Source organism: Octodon degus, unplaced genomic scaffold (genome assembly GCF_000260255.1).
Source record: "Octodon degus isolate 3935 unplaced genomic scaffold, OctDeg1.0 scaffold00005, whole genome shotgun sequence".
Taxonomy (NCBI): Eukaryota; Metazoa; Chordata; class Mammalia; order Rodentia; family Octodontidae; genus Octodon; species Octodon degus.
In genome coordinates, this window is record NW_004524581.1 from 2,121,518 (window position 1) to 2,143,871 (window position 22,354).

The window sequence follows — 22,354 nt, forward strand, 5'->3', positions numbered from 1 at the left end:
ACTATGATATTATGATGTTTTCACACCCTTTGGGAAAATTCCCAGTAGGGGAATAGTTGTTTTAAATGGAATTTCCAGTCCTAATTTTCTAAAGAGTCTCCACATTGATTTCCATAATGGTTGCACCAGTCTACATTCTGACCAGCAGTGGAGAAGGGTTCCTTTTTCCCACAGCCTCTCCAACATTTGTTGTTCATTGATTTCCTTATGATAGTCATTCTTTCTGAGGTGAGATGATATCTCAAAGTTGTTTTAATTTGCATTTCATGAATGGCTAGTGTTGTGGAGCATGTTTTCATATATTTATTCACATCTTTAATTTCATCCACTGAGAAGTGTGTGTTCATCTCAGATGCCCATTTCTGCATTCAGACTTTAAATTAGTTCTTTATAAATTCTAGAGAGCACACCTTTGTCTGAGTACTTATTTGTCAAGATTTTTTTTTCCAAATTTGTGGGTTGTCTTTTCACTTTGTTGGTAATTTCTTTTGACATGCAAAAATTTCTCAATAAGAGCAGGTCCCAGCTGTTAATTCTTTCAGTATTTCCCATGCTATTTGATTTTTGTTCATGAACACATTGCCTACCCCTATGTCTTCAAGAGTTCCTCCTACTTTTTCTTCCAGGAGGTTTAGTGTTTCTGTTTTAACATTTAGATCTTTAATCCATTTTGATGTTAACTTAGTGCATGGTGATTGACCTGGGTCAAGTTTTAGTTTTCAGCATGTAGAGAGCCAGTTTTTCCAGCACCATTTGTTAAAGAGGCTATCTTTCTTCCAGTGAGTATGTTTGGCCCCTGTGTCAAAGACCAGGTGGCTGAGTGTGTTCGTAGAGGCTTCCGCATCTTCTGATCTATTCCATTGATCCTCAGGTCTATTTTGTTGCCAGTACCATGCTGATTTTATCACAGTAGCCTTGTAGTATAATTTCAAGTCAGAAATTGTAATGCCTCCTGCCTTGTCTTTGTTGCCCAGGATTGCTTTTGCTATCTTAGTTCTTTTCTGTTTCCAAGTAAATTTTAGCAACGATTTCTCTAGGTCTGTGGGGTATGTTGGTGGTAGTTTGATAGGGATTGCATTAAATCTGTACAGCAATTTTGGTAGTATGGCCATCTTCACAATATTGGTTCTTCCTATCCAGGAGCATGGAATATCTTTCCATTTTCTGAAATCCTCTACAATCTCTTTTTTAAGAGTACTGTAATTTTCCTTGAAAAGATCTTTGACTTCTTTAGTTAGATTTAATTCCATGGTATTTCATTTTCCTCGGTGCTGCTGTAAAAGGTATTGTTTCTATAATTTCCCTCTTAGTGTGTTTGTTATCTGTGTAGAGGAACTATTGACTTTTGGGTATTGACTTGTATCCTCCTATACTACTGAATTTCTGTATTAATTCCAGTAGCTTCTTGGTGGAGTTTTTTGGGTCTTCCAAGTAAAGTATCATGTCATCTAAAAGTAAGAATAATTTAACTTCTTCTTTACCTATTCTTATTCCTTTTATTTCTTTCTCTTGTCTAATGGCTCTAGCTAATAATTCCAGAACTATATTGAATAGGAGGGGTGATAGAGGACATCCTTGTCTTGTACCAGATCTAAGAGTAAAAGTTTTCAGTTTTTTCCCATTTAGAATTATGTTAGCTGTTGAGTTTTCATAAATGGCTTTCATCAGATTGCAGTAGAGGCCATCTATTCCAATTTTCTGTAGGACTTTGAACATGAATGAGTATTGTACTATGTCAAAAGCCTTTTCTGCATCAATTGAGATGATCATGTGGTTTTCAGTTTTTGTTCTGTTGATATAGTGTATTATATTTATAAATTTTTGAATATTCAACCATCCTTGCATCTCTGTGATGAATCCTACCTGGTCATGGTGTATGATCTTCTTGATGATTTGCTGTATTCTATTTGCTAGGATTAAAAAAAAACTATATATATATTTTTTATTGAGAAATAAATATGAATTAGATAGTTTCACAGCTGATTAATAGGACAGTTTTGATAGTACACTGTACATTGTTATCTTCCCGGTGGTTATCCAGAGCACAAGAAGCAGACAGGATATTCTGTCCAAACACTATTTTTTTGCTAGGATTTTATTGCGAATTTTTGCATGTATGTTCATGAGGGAGATTGGCATGTTGTACTCTTTTTTAGTTGTGTCTTTCCCTGATTTTGGCATCAGTATAATACTTCCCTCCAGGAATAATTTTGGGAGGATTGCTTCATTTTCAATTTCATTGAAGAGTTTGAGGAGTATAGCTAGTACATGTTTTATGAATTTCTTGTAGAATCAATCTGTGAATCCATCTGGACCTGGACTTTTCTTTGTCGGTAGGATTTTTATGACATCTTCTATTTCATTGGCTATTATTGGTCTATTAAGAGTGGTCATATTTTGTTGATTATGTTTTGGTATTTTGTAGTTTCTAGGAATCTGACCATTTCATCTGTGTCTTCTATTCTGTGAGAGTAAAGATTCTCAAAGTAGCTATTGATCATCTTCTGAATTTCCACTGGGTCTGTGGTAACTACACCCTTTTCATTCCTTATTGCTTGTATTTGAATTTTTTCTTTCTGCTCTTCGATGAGATTAGCTACGGGCTTATTGATTTTATTTAGTCTTTCAAAGAACCAGCTTTTTGTTTCGTTAATTTTTTGAACTCTTTTCTTCATCTCGATTGAATTAATTTCTGCTCTAAACTTTATGATTTCTTCCCATCTTTGGGCTCTGTGTTTGGTTTGCTCTTCCTTTTCTAGTTGTTGGAGTTACAGCATTAGGGTGTTCATTTGTTCCCGTTGTTTTCCTAATGTGTGAGTTCACAGGTATGAATTTCCTTCTGAGAACTGCTTTCGTTGTATTCCATAAATTCTGATAAGTTGTGCTTGAATTTTCATTGAATTGTAGATATTGTTGAATTTCTTGTTTAATTTCATCTGTGATCCATTGGTTGTTGGATAGGGTGTTGTTTAATTTCCATGTATTTAGGGGATTTTTCTGCTTTCTTTTGTCATTTATTTACTGTCTCACTGCACTGTTGTCAAATAATATGCATGAGATAATTTCTTTTCTTGCATATACTTTAACATGACCTATGGACCAGTATGTGGTCTATTTCAGAAAATTTCCCATGTGCAACTGAAAAAAATATGTATTCAGCTGTGTTTGGGTGGAACACTCTGTATATGTCCACCAAGTCCATGTGTTTCAAGCTCTGGTTCAGTTCTGTTACTTCTTTGCTAGTTTTTCATCTGGTTTACTACCTTTTGAGGATAAGCGTGTATTAAGGTCTCCTGTTTAGATTGTGATATTGGATATTCAATTTTTCCTCTCCATTAAGATTTGTTTTATATAGTTTGGTACTTCCGTGTTTGGTGCATACATATTTATGAGTGCTACCTCTTCCTCTTGAAGTTTCCCCCTAACTAGTATATAGTGGCCTTCTTTATTTTGCTTGATCATTCTTGGTTTGATGTTGAGACTGTCTGAGAATAGGATTGTACCCCTTCTTTTTTTCTGAGGTGCTGGGGTATGTAATATTGTGTTCCATCTTTGACTCTCAGCCTATGAATGTCTTTATGAGTTAAATGTGTTTCTTGTATACAGTATATTGTTGGATTTTGTTTCCTAATCCACTGTGCCAGTCTATTTCTCTTAATTGGTGAATTGAGTCCATTTACATTGATGATTAGAATTGAGATATATTGACTTATGATTGACATGCTATTTACTTGTCCTTTACTCCTTTTTCTGCTGTGTTTAATTGTCTTCTCTATGTAGTTGGTTGCTTCTGTTCTCATTCATGGAGTTCTGATCATTTTGGTCCGACTCCAGAACATCTTTCAGGACCATCTGTAGGGTTGGCTTTGACATCATGAAATTCTTTAGTTGTTCTTTGTCATGGAAGTGTCACTTCTCCATCAAACTTGAAAGAGAGTTTCGCAGGGTATAGTAATCTGGGCTGGAATTTGTTTTCATAGAGGGCTTGAAGTACTCTGCTCCATGCTCTTCTTGCCTTCATGGTTTGTGAAGAGAGGTGCTGGGGTGTGTAATATTGTGAAGAGAAGTCGGCCGTAATTCTGCTAAGTTTTCCTTTGAATGTTATCTGCTAGTTTTCTCTAGTGGCTTTTAGTATGTTATTCTTGTGCTGGATTTCTGGGACCTTGACTATTATATATCTCAGTGTGTTTTCAGTTGGGTAGAGGTTACTTGGCATTCTGTGTGCTTCAGTTGCTTGAATGTCAGATTGTTTCCTCTTATTTGGGAAGTTTTCTGCTATTACTTCTGCCTATATATATTTTTAATGTCATTTGTATGGACTAATTCTTTCTCATTGATACCTATTAGTCTCACATTGTTCATCTTTGCAAGTGATGAATTATTTTTTTGTGCATCCTCTTTGTTTTTAGTATCTTTTCTTACCTTTTCACTAGCTGCACCAGTGTCTTCAAGATCTGAAAGTCTGTCTTCACTTTCACTCAGTCAGTTTTGCAAGCTTGTGATTGAGATTTTAAGTTCTTGTATATCTCTTTGACTCTGCTTCATGCAATCTTTTTCTTTCCTGTATTGCTCATTCAAGGAATCTGTCATTTTTCTAATCTCCTCTATTTTTTTAATCAATGTTTTCTTTAGAAGCAGTTATAAATTCTTTTACTGCAGTGCTTTTTTCAGCTTGGGTTTCCTCCATATGTTTCTGTACTTGATTCTTTTCTTTAGGTGCTATGAGTTCAGAGAATTCTTTTTTTCATTTCAGAAATTAATTCCACTGTGAGTTCCTCTATATCTTTTTTGCTGTTGCTTATTTACTTTTGGCACTATTAATTCATACATTTCAGCTGAGCTAGAGTCCTCTGCACTTGTTCTGGGTGGGAATTGGGTTTCTTCCATATGTTTCTGCAGTTGATTTTTACTGCAGATGCTATTAATTCAGGGATTTGTTTTTTTATTTCCAATCTGAGTTCCTCTATACCTTTCTGCAGTTGTTTCTTTATTTCAGAACCTCTTGATTCACTGATTTCAGCTATATGATTCTCAATTTGTTCTGTGCTAGTGTTCTTTGTACTTGTTATGTGTGGGCTTGGGGTGTGAGATTGTGTATTGCTCCTTCTCGTCATTTTGTATAGCATTGTCTTCTGACCTTTGCTGTAGAGCTTTGGTGAAGTTATAACCTTAGTACCAACCAAAATTCAGGTGCAGATCTATAAAGTTTGGATTTATCCAGCTGTGCCTGGCTTATGTCTGGCTGCTGTGCTCAGCTCCTTCGTGCTGCCACCCTTGGGAATGAACTTGTTGTGCCCCTCTGGCAAGATGTTCTGCTCCTGGAGTAGCTGAGTGGTTTTGTCCCCTACTCTCTCTGCAGGGACTGCAGCTGCAGAGTTTCACCCCAGTCCTGTATGCCAGGCCTGAGCTGAGTCTGAAGGGGAGAAGTGTGAGAAGGAGAGAGGGGAATCTCTTCAGCATACTCACCTTGCCTGTGCTAGAGCTGGATCCGTGGTTCCCAAGAATTCAGCAGATGTTCTCACTCACTTGACAGGCATGGGGGATGGGAGGCTGTGCGGTTGGTGTGGGTGTCCCAGTTGGTCAGAATTGGATCTCACTCATGCTGTGCCTGGGTTTGGACTGACAGGTCCCATGGGTGCAGGGTAGCCAGAATTGAACTTGAATTTTAAAAGTATACCCCATTTAGACATTAAAATATCCTAAAATCTTAAAGTACTCGAAATCTAATAAGTATCCTTTAAAAATTTATATACATGGAAAGCATATTCAAACTGAAACATTATTTTTTGCATAATTTTTTAAAGCTTCTGTTAATATCTAAATGATCAAAAAGGAGATATATCTAGTGAAAGTGAAATTTAATGTTTTCTATAAAGATGTGATGCTGAGATGTTTTGTTTTGTTCTTGTTCAAAGGCCATCAGTAGTTTGTGGTAACTTATGCCACCATAGGCAATAGCCTAAGAAATAAACCATTCAGGGGGCCAGGCATAGAGGTTAGCAGCACCATGCCCACCTGAGAAGTGCCAAGCCCTGATTTCAATTCCTGATAGAAAACAAAAGAAAAGAAAAAAAAAAGATAGGAAAGAAAGAAAGAAGCCATTCACATCAGTTTGTGAAGGATTCAGTGCGTATCCCTGATGTTTGCTGCCTGTTCTGCTCACTTCAACAAAAATTTCAACTCAGAAAGCACTGCTGAACTTGAGATGATCCTGTCTATTTCTGTGGAACAAAAAGAAAACCCCCCTTTATTCCTGGGTAGGAGAGCTCTTTATGAAATACCAGGCAAAGCCTCCATGAGGACAGACATGACAGGTGATGTTGGACATGAAAGAATTACAAGTAATAGACAGAAAAGACTTCTCTTTCTGAGTGTTTGGTGCTATGATAAGCTTCTCTTTGACTATCTCAGTCAATTCCATGCAGGGAATGGGAACTCATACCATTCCCACTGTACTGGTGAGGAGATTGAGCCTTACTCAGCTCATGAGTGACACAGGTGGGTTTAACATCAAGGTAGAGTGACACTAAGGCCTCAGACCGACTCAGCCGCTCCAGGACTCAGACATGGTACCTGGGCCGAGCTTGCAGGGCACACTTGCAATGTCCTTCCAACATATTAGGAATCTGGGGATAAAATGGGGATCAAAACTAGACACAGTCCCTGCCTGAGTATGGGTCAATGGGAGAGAAATAGTCTCAATAATCCAGGGACTACACAGACAAATGTATTGATTACAAATGATGACAGGCACTTTTCATGTGGAGTTATGCAGGGTCGTGAACCTGGTACACAGGGCCTCTGGTCTAGTTAATCCAGGATGAGCTCTCTGAGGAAGGAGACCCAGGCTGTGATCTGAGGAATACACAGGAGAGAACAAGGCAGGTGTGTGGAGAGGCACTTCCGCGGACTGAGCACAGTGTGTCATGAAGAGCTCAGGGCAGGAAGGTCGTGGAAGTTTTGTCACTGAAGGGAGGCCAGTTTGGCTGGAAGGCAGAGAATGCAGTGGTGGCATTGAGAGGATCATTCTGGGAATTGGTGAGATTATAATAGAAATTTTCAATCTGGAGAGACTGAGAATCTGAGGTGTTTTTGCTCATGAGAGGTTTATTTGCCAATAGTTCAACCAATGAGAGAAAGAAATGTAAAAGGAATGCCACTAGGAAGAGAAATTTGCTATACAACACCCTGAATAATTGTCAGGCTCCAAGTGAAAATAATGATAGAATATTATTTAAAACACTAAATCTGAATGCGGGAAAGGCATGTCATGTTCTTGCATGGAAAATCAATATCATCAGAAAGAAGTCCCCTTGAGCTCAGTGAGTAAATGTAGTACAGCTCCAGTAGAATCCCAATATAGGTTTCTTTAGAAGTAGAAAGCATTACTTTAAAGGCTGTATCAAAAACTTTCTGAATTACTGTCTTGGAGATAGATAACTTGCTTTACCAAATGCTGAATCTTAGTTTATATAAAATCTGTATAACCTGGGCTGGGGAGATGGCTCAGTAGACTAAATGCTTCCCTGACAAGCGCAAGGGCCTGAGTTCAATCCCCGGTTCCGGGGGGTAAAAAAAATCTCTAGAACCTTGACAGCATGATGTAACACCAATGAAAGTCAGAGAGATCAGTGTAAAAATACCGAATCCAGGAGTGCTTTTCAGAGTTTAGTATGTTTGAGAAATATAAAAGTTTACTGTGAGCATGCTTATTTTCAGGACTTTCAACGCCTGTTATTAGAAACACATGATGTTTTATGATTTTTAGACTGTATTGGGCTGGTGGGATAGCTCAATGGACTAAATGCCTACTTAGGCAAGTTCAGGGATGGGGGTTCGATCCTCTGCAGCGTATGCTGTGGTAGCACCAGAGACCAGGTGTGGTGGTGCATGCTACAATCCAAGTGCTGGGGAGGCTGAAAACAGGAGGATCACTATGAATAGGAGCTGTGTAGTGAGAACCTGTACCAAATACATAAAAAACGTCAGTATATTGTCTCATGTTCATTTATGTTTACAATGTATTCCAAACATATTTATAATTAATTATTTACTTTAGATATAGTATTATTATGCAAAAGGATGATTTTTTTCACATACCACTTAATGTGGAAATGATACTATTAAATTTTTAGTAGATGCAACATCAATTGTGGATGTTAATTTCTTAAATCTACCTTTGACCATTGGAAAAAAAGATATTAGGACAAATATTTAAAGTCTAAGAACTTGGTAAGTACATTGCAAGAAAATTAAATGCATTTTAAGAGACAGTTTTTATATATTTCAATCAGTGTGACAGTTTTCATGTATTCTTGAGGAACCATAAACTCTGATATAGACGAATAATTGTGTACCACAAATTGCTAAAAGTTTAGCTATATAAAATCTGGATCTCTAAGTTAAGAAACTAATTAAAGGAGACCAATGTTTTTAATAACACAATGACAAATTTATACACAAGAAATACATGTTCAGATTCTTTAAAAACTTCCATCCATTCATGCCCATTACAAACGTCATCATTTCCAGTTCATTCAAGCACGCTTGGGGAGCCCAAGCAATGTTGAAATAAAATTTTGCTCCACTTCTCTAAGTGAAACTTTAAACTTGAGCAACTATATTATTGCTCTGCGGGATTAATGACAAGGGTGATGCGGTTACTTGGGATAAAGAAATGTGTGATATGAGTAAAGCTTTCACCCAGGAGCGTATAAATCAGAAGGGCTTACATAACGTGCTTCCTAAATTGATTTCAATAAAAGCTTGCTTTCCGCATGAACAGATTCACCCTAATGTCTCTGTTCTCCTTGTAGGGAAGACGTGAGAACAGCCAACGTCATTGCTGCGGAAGCCGTGACCTGCCTGGTCATCGACAGAGAGTGAGTTCCCCACCCCACTACCCCGTTGTACACTCGGATCAGTAATAATTATGTGTTTGTGGAATTAGACATCTATTTACGGAGCTATGATAACTTGTTTTGAATCTTGCAATTTAAGAGGAGTTCTATATTTGATCCTCATCACACATTTTTCTAGGAAGTGGCTGGCTCTGCCCCACTAGCTTTGCAGTATTTAATAAGGTACCTAGCCCCTGCTGGCTTCAGCGCGGCTCGCACGTCTGTGGGGTGGGACAAGGCAAACTCACAGGGAGATTTTGAGGATTAACTGGAACATGTGATTAAAACATTAAGTGTGAGTACCTTTGCTCACATCTTAGCTAATTGTACTATTTTTATATTAATAATAATAATTATTATTATTATTGTTACTATTATGTTTTAGTTCTCTTCACTTTCTCTTTCCTGAGATTTGTATAATAGAAGCATTTAGGGAGGACATTTCTGAAGAAAGAATCAGTTTTAGACATGGGCATTATTTAGAGGAATTAAAAGTTGGCTTCATGAGCCCTGTTTCTTTATTCGATTTGGAGTTGCTATTTTCTCTACTTGGATGTCTTATGTGTCAAATAAGCATTAAGATTTTTGACTTTTAAAGAATGTGGTTAACATGCATTTATTCTAAGAAAATGGGTTTTCTCATTGCAGTGTATATGGAGAAGTTTAACAGAATAAACCAAGTGCCTGATGCCAAGAAACGTAAGGGGCCCATGGTAGCTTCAGGAGGCATTGCACACCCGTGTGCGGCTCAGTTACTCTTCTCTCATTGCTGGGGTAAATACCCGATACTCAAATTAAGGAAGGAAAGGTTTATTTAGCTCACATTTACTGGAGGTTTCAGTCCATACTTGGCCAGCTCCAAGGCAGAGAGACACAGGGCGAAGAGCAGCCTTTCCTGGTGGCGCCAAAGAACAGAGAGCAAAGGGAGGGGCAGCACCTAGCCAGCCTTTCAGTCCTCCATACACTGTAATGCAAACTAGCTGTCCCAGGGCAGGTACAGCATGCACACTAATGATAATCAATCACAAACTCCAGAAGTTGTCCCAAGACTTCATGAGGCTTTGGGGGGACTACTAGACACAAACCATAACAGTGTGGTATGACACCGAGGGACCAGATGGGTTGGCTCAGGATGATGGTTTGAGATGCTGATCTCAGGTCCTCTGAGGGAAGGATCTCATGTGATTTGCAAACCTTAATTCTGAGGTCTGTCTGTGTTGGACCACTAGAGCCAGAGCAGTGACACAGCTGCCAAAAGACAGTAACATCCCTAAATATCTCTGCAATGGTTATTATTTTTTGACTGATTCCCAGAATTAACAAATATCCATTCATGCTTTGCTCTGTTTAACTCACTTCGCCGAGGCTGTGTATCTACTAGACATTGTAGTAAGAAAGAATCCAAAACGCAGTGCTGATGCTTGTTTTGAGAGTTCCTGTCCATTAGAAATGTGGCACATGCAAAAATAACCATCAGCTAGGACAGAAGCAGGAAGATTCCAGGAGAACGGTTTAAGGGAATCTGCAACAAGACTGCTGAGGATAATCAGGAAGTAACGGTGTCTTTATGGGGATCTGAAAGTACACGAATGACAACACAAACACTATCAACACAGCAAGCCACACTCAGATAGAAATAGAAAGCCATTGCTGCTGGGCTGGCAGGAGTGAGGGGCTTTGTAAGCGCATTTGGGAGAGGTGCTGTAGCAAATAAATGCACAAGCGTGTTAGTGTTGGCTCATTGAGGGTGCTGGAGGTTGGGACAAGCACCACTCTGCTAATTTTATGTGGCCACATAGTGTCACCATTATGACGTCTTTGGTAGACCAATATGAGAGTGCTGTGAAAGGTGAATCAGAGGACGAGGGTGGAGGCAGAGTATCTGGGTAAGGTGCTGAATGCAGCTGACGATCACACTAATAGGGAGGATATAATTAAGAGGCAAAGCTAGAGAATTTAAGATCTGGCTGAATGTAAACAGGAAAGAGAAATTGGGATAGAATCAGGATATCAAAGGCATAAAAGGGACACAGAAAGAGAATTGGGTTGGGACACAGTGGCATTCCACCCAGGATCTAATGAACTTGAACTATAATGTTAGACATTTGAGGAGTTATGTTCTGAAATAGCTAAGAAATGTTGGACAAGAACTCTTGTTAGAGTTGACTTAAGATTAATTTAAGTTACCTACAGAGCGCTAACCACAGGAGCCACTAGATTTGATGGTTACCTAAAGGAATAGAGAAGAATAGAAAAGGACTAGGGATAGACTCTGGGTAACTCACTTAGAGGGCAGACGGGAAGAACAGACACTGGAGCAAAACAAAATGAAGCATTGGAATTTTTTTTAAATTTATTTAGTACAGGGTCTGTAGGGTCTCAGTAAACAGCTTGGACTCATAGTGATCCTCCTCTTTTCAGTCTCCCATGTGCTGGGATTACAGGTATGCACCACCACGCCCAGTCTCAATCACTGTCTCAGCATGCCTTGGGGGCAGGTCACACACGGCACTCTGGGGCAACTCTCTAAAACCAAGAAAAGCTTTCAGGAGCAAAGAACATTAAATGTCTACATTAAAGAAACAGAAAAATAAATTCACATTTATGAAGCTTCTTTAAAAATGAAGAATGCCAGAACAAATTATATCAATAGGAAGGACAAGCTGGCTGCTCAGAAATTAGATGCAAGCTGGGAAGATAGGTTGGTGGTCTAAGCACCTGCCTGGCAAGTGCAAGGTCTTGGGTTCAATCCCTGGTACTACATGCTGTGTTGACCCCACACAGGGCTGGCCATGGAAGCTGGGAATGGTGGTGCATACCTGAAATCCCAGCACTGGGGAGGCTGAGGCAGGAGGATCACTATGAGTCTGAGCTGCGTAGTGAGAGCCTGTACCAAATAAATTAATTTAAATAAATCAGATGCAGTATGATTTATACTTAGGCAAGAATACAAATTCCAGTACATTACTATATACTAGGATGTCCTAGATAATTATGTACCATATATTTATTTCAAAAGATAGAGGAAAGGATTTTGAATGCTTTCACCATAAAGAAATGATAAGCATTTGAAGAGATAGAGATGCTTAATCTGACTTGATCATTACAAAAGTTATGCCTGAATCTCTTGCCCCATTAATGTGTGCAGGCTTTATGTACAACTTCAAAATTAAATTTAAAAAAGGGATGAGTATTGGAGGGTATAAAAAGGAAGAGCTCCTACACATTTTTGGTGGGAGTGTAAATTACTGTGTCCATTATGAAGAACAGACTTCAGACTCCCCCAAATAATCAGAAATAGAATTACCATATAACCCAGCAATGCTACAACTGGATGTATATCTAAAGAAATTGAAAGCCACATAATTGGTAATTATTCTACGTTCCTTGCGGTGTTATTCATAATAGTCCATTTGTAAAAACAGCATATGTGTCCACCATTAGATGAACAATGTACACATATGTAATTGAATAGTATTCAGCCCTAAAAAAGAGTAAAATTTTGTCATTGCAACAACATGATTGAGTCTGGAGAATGTTATGATAAAATATGGCAAGTGAAGAAAGATGGCCATTGAGTTCACTTAAATACAGAATAAGTTAAAGTGGAACAGAACAGAACAGAAGAATGATTAACAGAGGTTGATGGGAGAAGAAGGGAGGGAATTCAGGCATCGTTAATACAAGGATACAAAGTTTCAGAGGCACAGAACAATAATAGGTTTTCAGATCTTGTATCTAGGGCAGCATGCTGACTGTAGTGGATAATAATGTTTTATATACAGAAAATAGTGAATTTCAAAGTCTCATAAAACTAAAAGTTCAGTAAAGGACTTGGTGTCTTTGATTTAGCCAAGCTGCAGTTTAAATTTGTTACAATGTCATATTGTACCAAATAAATGAAAACAATTGCATGTTAATCAAAATACGTAGAGTAAATGCAAAAATAAATAAAGAGAGGAAGAAAGGTACAATGAAAGGGATGTGGGACAAACCATATTATGCTTTTGGAGTTTCCTTATGATGCTTATCAACATACCTGTAAATAGAACAGATGTCCCCCTAGACCCTTGTGTTCTCAGGTGGGGCTTCCAAAGGTGACTGGATCATGGGGCTTGTAGCTCACTTCTTGTAGGAAGGTGGGATGTGATCCAAAGATGTGGGTCACTGGGGCCATCATCTTGGCTGTCTCTTCCCTACTGCCGGTAGGTTTCTCCTCTTCCTCCTCCTCCTCCTCTTTCTTCTTCTCTTCCTCCTCTTCCTTCTCCTCCTCCCTCCCTCCAACTACTCCTCCTCCTCTTCTTCTTCTTGATTTCCTCTTCCTCCTCCTTCTCCTCCTTCTCCTCCTCCTCCTCCTCCTTTTTCTCCTCCTCCTTCTTCCCCTCCTCCTCCTCCTCTTCTTCTTCCTCCTTTTCTTCTTTCTTTCAATGTATTTGGTCATTACAGGATCTTGCTGCAGTTTGGACTCATGGTGATCCTCCTGCTTTCGGCCTACCTTGCGCTGGGATCACAGACATGTGCCACCACACCTAAACTATGTGGCTAGCACAGCCAGCCCTGGGGACAGGGCTGGTCCAGCATGTGGTGCTGCAGATTGAGCCTCGGTTTCTAAACTTGCCTCAGCAAGTACTTTAGCCCACTGAGCTATCTCGCTGGCCCAGCTCTCTGCTTCTTGAATGGCATTCCATGAACTGCCCTCCTGTGCCACGCCCATCTGCCAGGCTGCCCTGCTGTGCAGCCAACCTACTGTGACATTGTGATCCAAAATAAACCTTACCTCCTGTAACTGCTGGCTGTTGGCTATTGTGTCCAGTGAGGACCAATTAACTAACATAGTGAATACTGATAGAAACAGACTCACCAGGGAGGAAATTGAGGGCAAGCAAGGGAAGATTACTAGGAAGACATGCAACCAAGGCTTAAATTTTTTTTTTTCTTAAAATACCAATAAAAGAGACATAAAGATTGTAGAGAAATACTGTGGTTTAGATGAGGAAGGTTCTGGAAACTCAGACAGCTTTAATCTTGCTTTGAAAGCATGAAGCTGAGAAACATGTGGGGCAGGATTGAATGCATGGTGGCAGGGTGGTGGCTGCCTGCTTGAGGGCTGATCATAGCTACTTAGAGCTCTTTGGACTTTTGTAATTTACAGACTGTCACATCGGTGACATTTCTCCTGGAAAGTAGATAGGGTACTTTGCAGGAGAGGAGATGGAAGTCCACTAGGATTTAACAGCTCAGTATGGTTTCATGGTAAATGTATGGCCCAGCCTTGAGTAGTACTTTGTGAGTCATTGAGTCTTGCTCCTTCACTTTAATCAACTGGAGCTGTAAGGGATAGAACAGCATCAGATATTTTCTGATTGTAATTTTTCTCCAAACCTAGGACTATACAGTGTTCCAGTGCAGCAGTGTATGAAGGGGTGGCTGTCAAGCAGAGGACAATATCTGAATCTTGACTGTACCAGAATATGGGCAAATTAATCAAATCCTAAATTTCCCTTTCTGTGGTGGGATATTATCTAAATTATAAAATTGGTTTGAAAAATCAAACAATTTAGTTTACATAGAAGGATTTTTTTTTTTTTTTTGGGGGGGGACATTGCTCAGGATGCCTTCAGGGCAGGTCTGGTTTGGCCTGAGAATAAAGATGCAGGCAACAGTGCCAGATATGGAGGAAACAATTACAAGCCGTGTTCTTCCTGTTTTAAGGAGGGCTTAAGAATCTCTTTCATTTGGCAGTTTTCCTTAAGACAGATGGATAGATAGATAGATAGATAGATAGACAGATAGATAGACAGAAGATAGATGATAGATGATAGATAAAAGATAGATGATAGATAGTGTAATGGTTTGTATCTAGTTGCCCCCCCCCCCAAAGCCTCATGTAGATCACGGGGCGCTTGCGCTTGAGGAGCAGTGCATGGCTCGAGGGGTGGGGCCCGAGGACCAGGGCGGGGCTTGAGGGGCAGGGCCAGAGAGGCACCAACCTTTAAACTGACAGCCTGTCGTCGTCCCCCATCCCCCCTCCCCCGTGGCCTCTCTTGAAGGTATGGAGCAGATCATCCTGGACACGGTGGTACCCCAGCTCCAGACCCTGTAGCGTGGGATGGCAGTGTCTTGAGGTCTTGCTATGTAATTCAGGCTGCTATAAACCATGAAACCGTGAGCTAAATAAACCTTTCCTTTCCTAAGCTTGAGTGTCAGGTATTTGTCCCAACAACAAGAGAAGAGTAACTAAGACAGACACACACACAGATAGATAGATAGATAGATAGATAGATAGATAGATAGATAGATAGATAGATACATACATACATACATACATACATACATACCTGGGCAGGCAAATGCCCTTTGGCTCAAGAAATACATTTTTCTTGTCTTAGTAGAGAAGTTGGGCTTCCCACCAAATGTTGAATGCACAGCTTAAAAAAATAATAAGAAAATAGTAGCTAAAGATCCTGATAGAGACTTGTTGGTAATACTTAATGTATGTCCTATTAGAGGAGCACCAAGGCTTCATCGCATGCATACATATGGCAGACATTAGGACTGTCGGCAAGACAGCATCCTTCTCAAATTTCCAGGTGAGCTGCTGTATTATGTAAGCCAGTGTAAGCTTTATTGTTCCAGAGGGAAAGCAAAAGAACATTACTGGGACTAATCGTGCACATGCCAAAAGAAATGCTCTCTGACAAAAGAGAAAATGATAAACAGGTACATGATTTCCTCAGAAGGCATTCCCTGCGGATTGATGTCCTGCAATCAACTCATTATCTTAATTTTTCTGGTGATTTCAAAATTTTGAAAATTCTCCAGGCCAGCGAGATAGATCAGAGGACTAAGTGCTTGCTTAGGTAGGTGCAGGGGCCAAGGTTTGATTCCTGGCATCGCATGTCACTCTGGCCCATCCCCGGGAGTGCTGAGCTGGTGATGGAGTCTGGGTGTGGTGGCGCATGCCTGTAATCCCACCACTAGGGAGACTGAAAACAGGAGGATCACTATGAATCCAAGCTGTGCAATGAGACCCTACACACACACACACACACACACACACACACACACACACACACAAAGAGAATTCTCGGGACCAGGGAGATAGCTCAGTAGAATAAGCACTTGCCTGGCAAGCTCAGGGTCATGAGCTCAATCCCCAGAACCACAAAAAAACAAAACAAAACAAAAAAAAAAAGTAAAAAAGAAAATTCTCTAGAAAACATCTAACATAGCAATTGATCTCTATTAGTAAATTTCATAAGTATATAAATACAAGTTGTTAAAGTTGGTACTCCTTATTTTAGAATCTGATAAAATAAATTAAAATAAGTAGTTGTGCTTCATAGTCAATTCTGGAGCATATATTTCCATATGGTCATAGAAACTCGTCATGTAACTGAAAGTTCTACTAAAAGAATTAATTTTTGACACATTGAGGACCATTCTGATCATTGACTAGGACAGTAAATTTTATCACACTTTAAGATTTCATAGTTAGGCCAGCCAGATAGCTCAGCAGACTAAAGCACTTGCTTAGGCAGATGCAGGGAGCAGGGTTCGATCCCCGGTGTGCTGTGCCAGGCCTGCCCCCAGGGTGCGCTGATATGGAGACTGAGACTGGGCATTGTGGTACATGCCTATAATCCTAGTGCTTGGGAGGCTGAAAAGAAGAGGGTCACTACAGGGCCGATCTGTGTAGTGAGACCCTGTGGACACCATACTAAATACATGAAAAAAGAAAGTTTTACTAGTATTTGCATCTCCCAGGGGCACCTGAAAATAGTATTCTATTCTCGATCACTGGGTGACCTCTGACGCATGGCCTCACTGGCTTCCGCATCACGGCAGTCTAATCTCCATGTGTTTCTTCTCTGGTTGGCTGCCCGAACATCTGATGTCAATTCCAGGATGTGGTACATCTTAATTCTGCTAGCAAAACAGGCAACAGCTGGCAAGCAGCAGCACCAGTGTCCATTCTGATTGGACAATTCTCATGCCATATGGGATGCTAATTATTTTGACTCTACATTGGATAATATCAAACTAACATGATGTCTTTGAAATGTCACCTTTTAAACTTTTGTATTACCAAGTCTATTGATTAAGTAAAATAAACCAGAAAAGAGATAAGAATCTCCCCGACTGCTGTGGGTATTAGAACTCTTCTCTGCACATCTAAGTCACTACAGGTGACTCCGGAGTCTATATGTGAGCTCCAGAAAACATGAAGAATGACTTACACATTGGCTGCCCCTCAGTCCTTTCTATCAGTGATATTCTGGTATTTCATATCTTGAGGTGTATTTCATTAGTGAGATAAAGTCTACAAAGTGGAAACCAGCAAGCAGTCTAGAGAAAATATATTGTGATGGGGCATAACATGATAAAATTAGAAGGAATTATTAAACATAGGCATGTAGGACTTTGCAAGTAGCAGTCTGAAAATTTTGATTTTCTCTGTAGATCAGTGAGGTCTGGGGGACCACAGTTCAAGTTTTCAAATTCCAGAGCTCTTTATTTGATTTATAATAGGCAACTTCATGCCATATAGTTCAAAGAATAACAAGATTTCCACCACTAGGCTCATGGTCAGGGAACAGCTTGTAAGACTATGGATCTTCTCAAGAACCATGGAGCACCAAACAGGTCACCGAGGCAGTTGGACATAAAGACGGTCAAGTGACTTGATAAAGGGAAGACTTCCTCAGTACCTGAACTGAAGTTGGAGTATTACAGCTGGGTACTTGTTAATACACTGGCATGAGCCTGGGTGTGGTGGTGTGCACCTGTAATCGCAGTGCTTAGGAGGCTGTAAACAGGTGGATTACTATGAGACTGATCTAGTAGGGAGATCCTTAACACCCTGTAGACCCTTCCCTAAAATTAAAAAAAAAGAAAGAAAAAAAATTGAATTCTATGTTATTTTTATATATCAATGTGTATTGTACATTCTTACATATACTTACCATTTAAAGATGCAAAAAATCTTTTTTATCTCATGGCCATATGAAAACCTGACAATGCCCTGAGTCTGACTTAGGGGTCATAACTTGCTGACCCTTGAATTGAACAATCTCAGTTCCACCCAGATGTCCCTTCATGCTGTCCCAGCCTGTCTTTTCTTTCTTTCTTTTTTGCTTGTATTTAGTACAGGATCTCACTACACAGATCAGACTCTTAGGGATCCGCCTGTTTTCAGCACCACCATGCCCAGTCTCAATCACTGTCTCAGCACAGCCGGGAGCGGGGCCAGCACAGCAGGCCCTGGGATCGAACCCCAGCTTATGCACTTTGTCTAAGCAGGCACTTCAGCCCGTTGAGCTATCTGGCTAGCCCATCAGCCTGTCTTTTCAACAAAACAAGTGCTCAAAGCATTATCTGAAGGGCCGGCTTGTCAGACACTCACTGTCTCAATGCTCCCAAGAGCATCTGTCTATCTGGCTTCTTAAGTGACATCCTGCCTGTTGTCTGTGTCTGCCTCCCTTTTACCCTCCTGCAGGCATTACCCATTGCTGTTGCCCTCACAATGACCTCACCTATCCTTGTGATTCTTTAAAAAATATATCTTCACCTCTTACCTCTATTTTCATTCTCTAGGACTTTGCTGTAGGCTTTCCATTCATTTTGGTAACAGCTAATTAGAAATTAAGAATTCTCAACAAGAGTTATTTGCATTTTGATGAATATTCCCAAAGACTGAAAAATCATGAAAATCCAAAATAATAGTTTTCAGAAATGGCCAGGGTAGAGAGGAGGAATGGGGGAGGGAGTATTTGAGGACAGCAAACCCCTCAGGTGTTGTTAATTCTAAGCCCATGAGAGCAGGCAAGATAGCTCAGCAGACTAAGCATCTGCTAAAGCAAGTGCAGGGACCAGGGTTCTATCCCCAGCCCCTCCTCTAGGGCATGCTGAGCCACTGACTGAGACTGGGACTGGTGGCACACACCTGTAATCTCAGCGCTGGGGAGGCTGAAAACAGGAAGATCACTATGAGTATGAGCAGCCTAGTGAGATCATGTACACAAACAAACAAACAAAACAAGACAATACATTAAGTCCACCAACTGGGTCAGTATCACAGAGGATCACGTGAGAGTGGTAATTTGCCCACCTAGGTCACCTGTGTCCTCCAGGGAGCCGGGCGCTGTCCACTGCAGGGACTGTGCACATCACTTTGTGTGTGGTCAAGTTGCTTGACTGATAGGGCAGTAACATTAAAATATTTTACAGCCTCAGCCTTTCTTATGGCCTAAGTAGGTGTCATTTTGGGTCACTTTCTAGAAAGAAATCTGGGGTGATGTAAGGATGATTGCAAGAAAACAAATGTGCCTGGCGTCAGCTGAGATTATTTGGACTTGTCTTTTCTTGTTTGAATGGAGCAGTTATTGACTGCTGTGCTTTTCAAAAGGTATTTATTAAGCAGACGAGATGAAATCCAAAAGAAAGACATTATATGGTTTTAGTATAATGATGTGCGTTGATTTGCAGCATGCCTTTAGTGAGCATGATCTAACTACAAAAGAAGCAAATTTCCTTAAAAAAGGAATGTGTTCACAGATAATAATTGGGGTTTAAAGTCATGAGCCTGGGAAAGGGGGATGATTCTTCCTCAGCTGTGCCCACCTCGTGCTGTATCATGGTAGCTGCCCTCCTCCCACCGCATGTCTTGCAGGAGACTCAGTAGTCACATCCAGAGCCAATCCACCCATTCCAGGTATCAGCTCTTCACAGGATTTTGCGGCTAACATGTAGATGCTATGCAGCATACCTCCTTCCTGATTATGTGGGTAGTTTCCAGCTCTAATCTGTCGGCAGATTCAGTGTTAAAGGCCAGTCTATTCAGTGTTAAAGGCCAGTCCTCTAGTGTGCTGATGGGCCGTGGGTCAAAATTTGACACACTTTGTTGAAAAATGTTGTTGGACAAAGTGTGGAGTGACTAGATCCATCAGAAAGAGCCATGGAAGAGAATGAAGAAAGAGGACTCACACAGAGGGCCTGACAGACTACTTCTGTGAAAGGCTGAGGGCAGCTCACTAGTGTCAGCCAGCCTGAGTGGGAAGTCCCAGCTGGCCAGGGTCAGTGAGCCTGTGGGCATGGAAGACCCCCTGGGGATTTGTGCCAGAATGTCATAAAAAGAGAACAGGCAGGGAAGATATCACGCTGCTGGTTTTTCTTAGAGAAGCTAGTCATAGCTGATTTCTCTAATACAAACTTGGCTGTTGTCACTGGAGGAAGAGCTTGGTTCCTCCCTGTCACAGAGGTGGACACTATTCTCTTCTGGGGTGCATTGGTCTACACCTTGAGCACCACTTCTATTCCCTTGCAAACCCTAACTACAACAAAAGGCCAAGCAATAAATCTTTTAACTTTATGGACAATGCAGTCTTAGTCACAAAGTTTCAGCTCCACCATCTTGCCCAACGGCCCTCACTTTCAATCCCTTTTGAACATCAGCTTAATTTTACTGGAGATGAACTCTCAGCCCAAAAATATCAGGTACACTAAAGTCTCATTGTCCATCCTTCTTAATTGTTATTATTAAACAGTAATTTGTGTTCGTGTATTCTAAGACATTTGTTTAAACTTGGAATTTTAGAATGGAATGAGAGTTTGAAAACTTTCTCTTCCAAACCTTTTACTGTAGTTCAGAACCATGAAAGTGAGTTACAGATGGAATAGTCTCCAGACTTTTTAGTGAAGAGAGTGGAATTGCAACACCAGGTTCATGATGTCTGTGTTGGTGCTTTTTCACCTGTATTACTTTATGTTAGAACACCCAGATGGGAAACCCAAACACCCTTATTCAACAAGCACCAGGTCAGGATTTTATTTTGTGTGGAAATGTAGGATCAGTGTTGTAATATATAGAAATTATATATATATATATATATATATATATATATATATAGAGAGAGAGAGAGAGAGAGAGAGAGAGAGAGAGAGAGAGGCTTTCTAGGACCTTAGAATCAAGAAAAAGAACACATTATCAAAAAGTTTACCTGAGGGCTGGGGAGCTAGCTCCGTAGAACAAGAGCTTGCCTGGCCAGCGCAGAGTCCTGAGTTCAATTCCTGGTAAAAAAAAAAAAAAAAAATTACCTTATCAGTTTCCAGGAAAATGATAGCATATCAGTTGAGCTTAAGTACATTCATGGAATTGAATTTCAAATTAATTCTACTCAAAAGAAAAAGGAGTGATCAGTAGCTCTGTTCCTATAAGACATCAACCAAAGAAGACCCCCCCCCCCCACGCACACACATTCTTTCCTCTTTTTTCCATCCCCACCCATCCTGCTGGGAGCAGGGTTCCTGCAGCTCCGTGCTACTGCCGTTTGGGGCCAGATACTTGGCTTTCTGTGTCTTGTACACCGCAGGATGATTGATAGAACCCCGACCTCTACTATTAAATGGTGCGACTCCACTTTCTCAGTGTGACGCTCACCAAGTGTCTCTGGACGCCACGGTCAAGTGTCTTGTGGGGACAACATTACACCCATTTGGAAAGAGCACAGCCATCAGAGCACAGCCTTGCTGAATGACAGCAGCGGTGCTTCCTTGCCAGGAAAATTGTGCCAGAAAGCTTACACAGTTCCTGGAAAAGCTATTCATGTAAAACCACCCCGGGGAAGTTGGCTGGAGACCACGAAGTGCCCTGGAGTCGGGCTGCGAAACTTTCTGTTCTGGTAGGGAGTCTCCTACGCCATCTACTGGCCAGGTTTAAGAAGTAGATAGTGGGGGGGGGGGGAATTAAATGGCCCCATCTATTTACCCAGAGGTCCAGAAGACTGAATTTAGAGCTGAGAGGCGATAAGTAAGGAGCCAGTGTAAGCTTCAAACCATACCCCAGCTGGGTGATCTGGGATATGAAGATGCTTAGGAAAGTTGTGTTCCTCTTGGTTTTAACTCATAACCCAAACGTTAACATGAGAAGCTACAAAGTATGAACAAAATTCCTGGGAAGAATAGAGGCTAGAAGAGAGGGTTCTGCTCCAGAGGGCTCCAGAAACAGAGTAACATGAGAGCCAGACGTCTGAGTTTGAGTAGGAGGAAGAGAGGGCCGGGCGCTGCTGGTGAGAGGCCTCTCAAAGAACGGGACCGGCTTTGGGGATGCTGAGACAGGAACTGCATCATTAGGCAGGTGGAAGGAAGGAAGGCGATCTTAACTGATTATAAAGAAACGACTCAGTATCTCAAGCTCAAAGAGCCTGTTTTTTATCCAGTGCGCTATAGAGATTCAACAGAGAGATGTTGCTACAGCTTTGTTGCTTCGTGTGTTTGGTTTTATAGGTAGGAAATGGTGGGCCGGCCAGATAGCTCAGCAGACTAAGAGCCTGCTTAGGCAAGCGTAGGGGCCAGGATTCTATCCCTGGTGCCACATGCAGCGTAGGCCCTGCCCCTGAGAGCATGAACCAGCTGTGGAGACCGGGAGTGGTGGCACAGGCCTATAATCCCAGCAC

General features: G+C 40.8%; 1 protein-coding gene across 3 annotated transcripts in view; it reads left to right on the top strand.

Moving 5' to 3' along the window:
- Prkg1 (protein kinase, cGMP-dependent, type I) overlaps nucleotides 1-22,354 on the top strand; it is a 1,308,883-nt gene that overhangs the window by 1,157,396 nt on the left and 129,133 nt on the right. For all 3 annotated transcript variants that reach the window (XM_004623947.2, XM_004623946.2, XM_023723235.1), the window contains exon 8: nucleotides 8,817-8,882. In XM_004623947.2, coding sequence (XP_004624004.1) covers nucleotides 8,817-8,882 — 66 coding nt within the window. The remainder of the gene's footprint in view (nucleotides 1-8,816; nucleotides 8,883-22,354) is intronic.